The following is a 9,460-nucleotide window of genomic DNA, read 5'->3' on the forward strand; positions in this document are numbered from 1 at the left end:
TAATTAGGGACTCATGAAGCCCCCTATACCTCCTGGGCCCCACTCCAGCCGCAGGGTCTGCTTCCTCTGTAGTTACGCCCCTGCCTTTAGGTTTGAATACCAGATGGGATATTTCTTATATTATTTGATGTAGGGGTTATTTACTAAAATCCAATGTATCTCATTATTTTAATAAAGAAAGCTCGACCAAACTCTCATCCACGATTTGAACTTATTTATCATTAAAATTACCCAAAATAATCAGATCACAGAAAGACTCAATAAAATCTAGCAAAAACCCTAATCGTCCATTTTTTTGTGACTTTCTAACGAATCGCTCAATTTTTTTAGGATATCGCCCGAAAACCCCCAAATTTGCTGGATTATTGGACTAAACCCAGTGCAGGCCACAATATCTTCCAATTGGGATAGGGACATCTGTCATTGACTTATACATGACCTCGACTGGTCTGACATGACGGATTTTTGGATTCAGACTTTTTGCAGCATCGGGTTTGATAAATCTCAAAAAATTCAGGTTTTTCTTTTTTCACAAAAATTTTAGTTTTAGCCTCAAAAAGCTCGACCAGATAAATTAGATTTTTAGAAAATAACCCCCATAATGTATAATTTGTACCTCTTACTTCAGGAGCTTTTTCTATATTATCTTTTTAAAAAATTTTATGGGATATTTGTTCCCAGTGTGTGACTTATTATCTACATAATATAATTTATATACTTTGTATATACAGTAAGTATAATAATTTTCACATGTCCCCTTTCTTCCCTCTGTCACTCACTTTGTAAATCCTTTTAATACAATGGTGTATTTTCATAATATAGTATGTTGTATTCCTTATAATGTTTTTATAGCTATTGTCGTTTAGCCTATGATTAAGGGGTGTTCCTGAAACACATTAGGTGGCCATTTCACCTGTGTTTTTTAATGTAACAATAAATAGTGTTTTTTTATCTTATGAAGAAATGCAGTCTACATTTTTTTCTTTTTTTCCTTGGTTTTACATTCAAAATTACCTATAGATCATGTTTATCATTTTTTCCTGATAGGCCTGCTTTTGTAAGTGTTACTTGAAATTTCTAAAGCTGACTGTTTTGCCAATCTGACTGTCACATCTCAGCTTGTTAGTTAGAGTTTCTAAGGCTAATGGACTACGGCTGCACAAATATGGCAACCCCCTGATAAAAGAACGTGGATAATCAGATAGGTAATGTAAAAGCACTGGGAAAAAACTTTTATTGCAAAATTTTAAATAGCATGGAAAGACAATATCATGATGAATGTAAAAAAACAGCATTAATGTCAGTATCTGATTAAGGGGGAATGTAATATGTTTTGTTAGCGCAAAAAACATGAGCAACATTGATAAAAATATTCTGGCTCAGCAGGACATAGAGCAGTTATCTAGGCATATAATTTAAGACAACAGTTCCCCATACAGTTCACTTAGTTTTCCATAGTCTCCAGAACTGTCATTCTCAGCCTCTCCCAGAATTCAGCTTGCTCGGTTTCTTCTTGAGGCCAGTCTATGTACGTTTTCTTTCTCACGATCCTGGCTAATCTGTGATATGCCGACAAATGATAACCAGAAATGTTTTCCAAAAAAATTAAAATCAGATCATCGTTTTTCTCGGCCAGTAACTTATAGGTGGCCATCCTCATTTCTAAAGAGCACCAGTCACTTTGTAAGTAATTATAACTAATTAAGCAGACGGTTTTCCTACTCTTGTAGATACTGTCCATTATGTTATCCACAATATCTTTTCCAACCAGAAAATCCCTGTTGTGCAAACACAGTTTTATAGTATTTCTACCTTTTTCTTCTAAATTAGGGACAAGGTACTTTACAACCCAGCCTTGATCCCTGCTGCAGTAAGAAACAAAGGCATCGTATTCATATGCAGTGGGGTTGTTTGTTTTACCCCTAAGCTTCTTTAGCCAAATTTGAAACACGTAAAAAAGTTGAATGATATCTGAATTAAAAATATTGTAGAGCAAAGTTAGTACAATAAACAGAACCAGTGAAGTAAATGTGAATATAAATAACATGAACCCCATTTCCAGTCTGCAGCTCCTTTCATCGAAATCCACCAGGTTATACTTCTTATTAAGCTTAAGGCAAAATAAAGAACAGATCCCTGATACAAACGTGTGTTTGTCTTTCAGTGCCCAGGTAACAAACCAAGAATTTTCACAGTCGCATTGAAATGTCACATCATAAAAATAGACAAATTGAACTGGACTCAGTATATTCTGTAATCCTGGGTCCACTACCAGAATCATTTCATTCTTCAGCACAAGAACTTTGAGGGATCTCATGTCCTTGAGAAACCCAACAGTGATGTATTTAAAGCCACAATTTAAAAGTTTGAGAATCTCCAGTTTATGAAGATTATGGAAGAGATCATTAGGAGGTTCATTTGGGTAAAGAGCTGTTGCAAGGTTTTCTACTTCTAGACTTCTCAAATGAGGAATATTTGAAAAATTTACATTTCTAGTCAAAGGTTTGTTAAAGCGATATTGTAGATTCTCCAGATTGTTAAAGTGCTGCAGTGGGGGAACATGATGGGAGCATGAAATGAATTCATTAGTGTTGATTACTTTTAGTTCTCTTAAGGTGGAAAAAAATGGATGGCCACACTTAATAGATAATTCAACAAGACTTGCATTCACTCTCAGTGATTTCAAAGAGGAAGCTGCAGTGTCATTCATAGTCACAGCTATATATTTACCAGTTGTCTGGATGTCTAATGTCTCTATGCTTGAAAACAATTCAAAACTAACAGCAACAGACACAAAGCCAATTTTCACAAGGCGGAGTTTGGTTTGCCTTTTTAAAGAGAATCTTTGGCTATCTTCCATATCATTGTTTTGTATATAGAGTTCCCTTAAGTTAGAAAGCCCTGATAAAGAGCTAATTTGCAAAGAGGTAAGTTTGTTGTTTCTTAGATCTAATACTTGCAAATCATTCAGCCCCCAAAACGCTGATTCTTCAATGTGTTCTATGCCATTTGTAGCTAGAATTAAATCTGTAAGTTTAGTCATGCAAAAGAATTGTCTGTTTTTTAATACAGAGATATTGTTGCCATTGAAATACAGCACTTCTAGACTTGATGTAAAATTATTTTGATAAGATAATGGGCATAGATTCATAGGAAGATGGCTATAAGACAAATATAGTTGTTTTAACTTTGGCAATATGTAGAGTAACTCAGGGTCTACAATATGTATATGATTATGGTTTAAGTTAAGGAATTGAAGAGAAGAGCAACCTAAAAGATCTTTTGTGTGGATTTCTGAAAATTTGTTATTTTGTGCAATGAGTGATTTGAGCTGAAATCTATCCGCTATTGAGCACAACATATGTGTTTTGTTAATTGCACTCCCACAGGCAGACATAAGGCTCAAACTTTCTAATTTCTCTATTCCAGAGTTCAAGATGTCTTCCAAATGTAACTTTGTAGAATCAAGATTCAAAAGACGGATACAAAATCTTGCTAAGGCTTTTCGCTGGATGACAGCTAAGGGATTTTTCTCCAATACAAGCATTGTTATGTTTGGCAGACTTATATTTTGTTTGTGCTGAATATTGACACTCTCGATTTTGTTAGAACCCACATCTAAGTTATGTATAGAGACGACGTTTTGGAAGATATGAAACACATGAAACAAGTCAGTGATGCAGTTTGCAGGAAGTGAAAGGGAATAGAGAAATGTAAAAGAAGGCAGATGGAGTCTCATGCTTTTGACCAGTTTAAATCCTTCTATGTTGAGATTTTTCAAAGAGTTTAAATTGCTAAAGACATCCGTGGGTAAAGAGAGATTATTGCACATTAAACGACCAAGAAATGAGATTGAGAGAGATTCCAGATTATCCAGTCCTTTGAAGGCATCTGGGTAAATTTTCACCAAAGGCATCTTAATCAACAAGTTTATGACTCTTTTAAAATTAGCAAAGGTGCCACCTTGAATGAACTTGTTGCTGCCAGAAAGACAGAAGATTTCAATTGTTGAGGGAACATCTGATATGTCAGCAGTTATATTTGTAACATTAGCACACAAGGCCAGGGAAGTTGCGTTTTTATACAAAGCACAGTTATTAGGAAAAATTCGATCATGAAGGCGCATAGATCTATCTGCAACACTGCATTTTTTTACAGTCCACCCTAAAATAACAGATGGCAGGAAAAAAAGAATGCAGACTATTAAATGGTGGCTGTTCTTCCAATGCTCTCGTTTGAGACACAAATCCATGGTCCACTTGATCTTCCTAAAATCATATCATGAAGAATACACTGCAAATATAAAATAAAACACAGTCATTGAAATTCCAACTATTGCAAGTTACTGAACAGATCTATTTTTTTTTTACAATTCCTGATCTATCTCTTTATGGCAGTGATCAAATTGCTGGTTCTTACCCTTGATGTGGGGGCCCCATGGAATATAACTGTTTACTTTTTACACAGGTCAGATTCAAAAGCAGGTTAACAAGTTAAAGTGATGAAAGAAAGGAAGTAATGTTCTGACTTTTATCAGACATTTGTTCACTCCAGCCTTTATAGATTATATTTTTGCTAACTATATTTAAACCATCTATTTACCCAGTTTCATTTGTAACAGGATTAAAAAGTTCCTTTAAAGGTGGTCTTTAAAAGAGACTGGAATATGAATAGGAGAGGCCTGAATAGAAAGGTGAGTAATAAAAAGTAGCAATAATAATAAATGTGTAGCCTTACGGAGCATTGTTTTTAGATCCCCATTTGGAAAGAGTCAGAAGAAGAAGGCAAATAATTCAAAGACTATAAATTTATATGTATATGTATATATATATATATATATATATATATATATATATATATATATATTATATATATATATATATATATATATATATATATATATATATATATATATATCTCCAAACAGCACATGAATCACACTCACAGGTCTTTTATAAGCAAAAAAACTATTTTATTTCAACGTTTCGACTCCTAGCGGCAAATTTACTTAAGGTCGAATATCGAGGGTTAATTAACCCTCGATATTCGACTGCCGAATTGAAATCCTTCGACTTCAAATATCGAAGTCAAAGGATTTACCGCAATTCGTTCGATTCGAAGGATTTTAATCCATCGATCGAACGATTTTTCTTCGGCCAAAAAAATCTAGCAAAGCCTATGGGGACCTTCCCCATAGGCTAACATTGACTTCGCTAGGTTTTAGGTGGCGAACTAGGGGGTCGAAAGTTTTTTAAAAAAGACAGCACTTCGACTATCTAATGGTCGAATAGTCTAACTATTTTTAGTTTGAATCGTTCGATTTGAAGTCAAAGTCGTAGTCGAAGTAGCCAAAAAAAACATTCGAAATCGGTTCATATTAGGCTGGCAAGTCTACAACTGTTAACTGTTGAAGAAAGTCCTCTTATAGCAGTTATAATTGGGAAAAAGTAAAAATCACCAAATAAGGAATTGTCCAAAGGATCAATCATGTCTTTGCAAATGGTATGGATTGATGTAGCACAATGTAGTTAAAGCACAGAGTAGCACACTTGGTTCTCAACCATGACTCCTGTTTCTCTAATGAGAGTATATGACACCTATACTGTATATTATATCATATCTCCCAGATACAATGAAAATGCTATATCACCTAACACACAAAACCTAGCCAGTTTAAGCGATACAAAGATTAAGATTTACAATTTGCTCATAATGGTTTCTTACCTTGAAAGATGAGCTTAATGGCTGAAATGATTGCAGCCTTCCTCTTAGCTGGTCTTCCTACTTAAACTAAAAGTGAACATAAAATGTAATTTCTTACAGCTACTTTAGCCAGAGTATCACTATCCATAGCAATTCTTTTCAAGCTGTTCTGCTGTCCACTGGAAGTTCTACTTTTAATCACAGTACCAATTCAACTCTGGATGTCATCGATAATATCCTGTAGCCCCCCCAGCCAAATCCCAAAGAAAGATGCGCCCAGGTTTTCATATTGTTCCTTCGATTAACTTGTTCTTCATATTATTTCATTTCACAGCCTCATCTTTGCTTATTCAGACAGAGCAGATTTAAGTATATAGCCCAATATAAGGGAATGTAGTTCTGAACTTATTGTGTTGTTCTGTGTCGTGCCAGAAGCTTCTCCACTGCTTCTGTATTTTTTATCATCCCATAATTAATTATAGGGGAAGTGAATTTTGCAGACGTATCTGTTCACATACAAAAATAACCTTTTGAAAGTTCTGCTGACCACACAATAACTAATTTTCGGAACCACTGTAACATTCATATCCTATACTATGGATATCTTTACATATTTCTTACATCTCTATCTGGTTGTTAAGAGTTAATGCATTTTGACACCTCTGTTATAGACTCCTACTGTGTATTATAGACTATTTGCTTTGAGGTCCCATTCTCAAAGGTACTTGCAACAGTCTGTGCTCCTCTATAATTGCTCCTTGCACACAATGGTCAGTTGTATCTGCTTTTCTTAGTAAGTTGCAAAGTGCAAGGTGTACAGATGCAAGGAAGCCCTGGAATTAACATATTCTTTGTTTAATCTTGCACACATGGTTACACAAGCTACTATTAGAGATGTCGCGAACTGTTCGCCGGCGAACTTGTTCGCGCGAACATCGGGTGTTCGCGCTCGCCGGAAGATCGCGAACGTCGCGCGACGTTCGCCATTTTGGGTTCGCCATTGTTGGCGCTTTTTTTTGCCCTCTCACCCCAGACCAGCAGGTACATGGCAGCCAATCAGGAAGCTCTCCCCTGGACCACTCCCCTTCCCTATAAAAACCGAAGCCCTGCAGCGTTTTTTCACTCTGCCTGTGTGTGCTGAAGAGATAGTGTAGGGATAGAGCTGCTGCCTGTTAGTGATTTCAGGGACAGTTGAAAGTTTGCTGGCTAGTAATCGTTTTGATACTGCTCTGTTATTGGAGGGACAGAAGTCTGCAGGGGTTTGAGGGACATTTAAGCTTAGGTAGCTTTGCTGGCTAGTAATCTACCTTCTACTGCAGTGCTCTGTATGTAGCTGCTGTGGGCAGCTGTCCTGCTTCTGATCTCATCTGCTGACTGCTGCAATAACAGTAGTCCTTGTAAGGACTGCTTTTATTTATTTTTTTGTTGTTTTACTACTACTACTACTACTACTATAAGAGCCCAGTGCTATTAGTCTAGCAGTGTTGGGGAGTGGGACTGGTGTGCTAATCTGCTGCTCCTAGTAGTTCAGCAGCACCAACTTTAATTTTTTTTTTTAATATTCATTTTTTTTTTATTTTACTTTTTTTTATTTTTACTACCGCTGTAGTAGTGTATAAGTTGACCTTTTAGGCATTATTTGCCCTGTAGGCATTATTTGCACACTGTTTTCTTCAACCCGCCATCTAGCTGTGTGACCTTGTTCACATTCTGTCTAAATATCCATAATATTACCGTCTCCAGAAAAAACACCGGAGTGACTTTTTTCAAGCAGCCATAATATATTTTACGTAATCCGTATCCATCGCTGTATTAGTGTATAAATTGACCTTTTAGGCATTATTTGCCCTGTAGGCATTGTTTGCCCAGTTTTTTTGGCCGCAGCCACTGAAGCACAGAGGCCAGAAAAAATATGCCATATAAATGCTGAAAATAGTCATTTTTTGCCATACGTTGACTCAACGTATATGGCAAAAAATGACTATTTCAGCATTTATATGGCATATTTTTTCTGGCAACTGTGCTTCAGTGGCTGCGACCAAAAAAACTGGGCAAACAATGCCTACAAGGTCAACGTATGGCAAAAAATGACTATTTTCAGCATTTATATGGCATATTTTTTCTGGCAACTGTGCTTCAGTGGCTACAACCAAAAAAACTGGGCAAACAATGTCTACAAGGTCAACGTATGGCGAAAAATTACTATTTTCAGCATTTATATGGCATATTTTTTCTGGCAACTGTGCTTCAGTGGCTACAACCAAAAAAACTGGGCAAACAATGTCTACAAGGTCAACGTTATGGCGAAAAATTACTATTTTCAGCATTTATATGGCATATTTTTTCTGGCAACTGTGCTTCAGTGGCTGCGTCCAAAAAAACTGGGCAAACAATGCCTACAAGGTCAACGTATGGCAGTTGTTTAAAGAGAACAGTAGATTACTAGCCAGCAAAGCTACCTAAGCTAAAATGTCCCTCAAATCCCTGCAGACTTCTGTCCCTCCAATACAGAGCAGTATCAAGCAGATTACTAGCCAGCAAACTTACTATCATCTGTCCCTGAAATCACTAACAGCTCTCCCCCTACACTATCTCTTCCAAGCACACACAGGCAGATTTTTCAGATACATTTTTGCCCTTGATCCCCCTCTGGCATGCCACTGTCCAGGTCGTTGCACCCTTTAAACAACTTTAAAATCATTTTTCTGGCCAGAAATGTCTTTTCTAGATGTTAAAGTTCGCCTTCCCATTGAAGTCTATGGGGTTCGCGAACCGTTCGCGAACCGCTCGCGTTTTTGCGCAAGTTCGCGAATATGTTCGCGAACTTTTTTTCCGACGTTCGCTACATCCCTAGCTACTATGCATCGCAGCCAAAAAATAGAACAGATCATGCATTTGCAACAATCAGACAGTCAGAATATCTATCAGCCTTATATATACAACCAAGCAGGGTCTTTTAAATTAAGAGAGATCACTTGGACACAATGTTCCCTAGGAAGGAAATAACAGCACTACATACAGTATGAATAAGTAACACAGCTTTTTTTTTTTATTAAAAAACAGTCAGAGAAAACACTGTATATACAATACCAAATACTTCCTGGTGCTGCACCAAGTTTGTTCTTCATTTGGAAATTAGTTTGGCAACCAATATACATATAAATATATATGACGTGACATTAGTCATTTATGCTTTTAGATTTAGTCAAGCACAAAAGGGGGCAATGCAATAAAGTTTCTTAAAGGATAAGTAAACCTTAAAAATAAGTGAATGTAAAATTGATGAGGGGACTATTCTAAGAACGTTTGCAATGTACATTCATTATATATTGTTTTTAATTCCAGGATTCATGTACTGTTAACATCAATACATTTTGTTACAACAGCCCCACCTGCTGTCATTTTCTGAGCAGTCTGACCACACAGTAGTGAAGGAAGTTGTCAGGAGAAAGAAAGAGGCTGCTCTGGGGGTTTTCTGGTTAGGAAAAAAATTTAGAAACCTTTCTCAAATATTTCCTAACCAGAAAAACAGCAGCCTCTTTCTTTCTCCTTACAAACTCCTTGGGGCAAATTTACTTACATTCGAATTTGCCCCAGCTTGGGCTTCGCCGCACTTCGCCAGGGTGCCGCTAATTCACCAAAATCCGAAGTTGCGCTCAGGGAGGCGAAAGGTAGCGAATTTGCGCTAGTGTTACTTCATCAAGCAAAGCGAAGTTCCGCTAGCGATGCTTAACTTGCATACCGCGCCAAGTTAAAG

The 9,460-nt window shown here is 36.8% G+C and overlaps 1 protein-coding gene across 1 annotated transcript; it reads right to left on the bottom strand.

Annotated features, from left to right (window-relative positions):
• Positions 1 to 1,206: 1,206 nt before the first annotated feature.
• On the bottom strand, positions 1,207 to 6,624 carry tlr12.L (toll-like receptor12 L homeolog). The gene is made up of 2 exons (XM_018226701.2): positions 5,725 to 6,624; positions 1,207 to 4,293 (listed from the first exon to the last, which is right to left on the bottom strand). The coding sequence occupies exon 2, from the start codon at positions 4,250 to 4,252 to the stop codon at positions 1,445 to 1,447; it is 2,808 nt and encodes a 935-aa protein (XP_018082190.1). The 5' UTR covers positions 4,253 to 4,293; positions 5,725 to 6,624; the 3' UTR covers positions 1,207 to 1,444.
• Positions 6,625 to 9,460: the final 2,836 nt, after the last annotated feature.

The sequence above is a fragment of the Xenopus laevis genome, chromosome 7L (genome assembly GCF_017654675.1).
Source record: "Xenopus laevis strain J_2021 chromosome 7L, Xenopus_laevis_v10.1, whole genome shotgun sequence".
NCBI classification, from domain to species: Eukaryota; Metazoa; Chordata; class Amphibia; order Anura; family Pipidae; genus Xenopus; species Xenopus laevis.

Coding starts and splice junctions, on each gene's coding strand:
- tlr12.L (XM_018226701.2), bottom strand. CDS start 4,252: ATGGATTTGTGTCTCAAACGAGAGCATTGGAAGAACAGCCACCATTTA.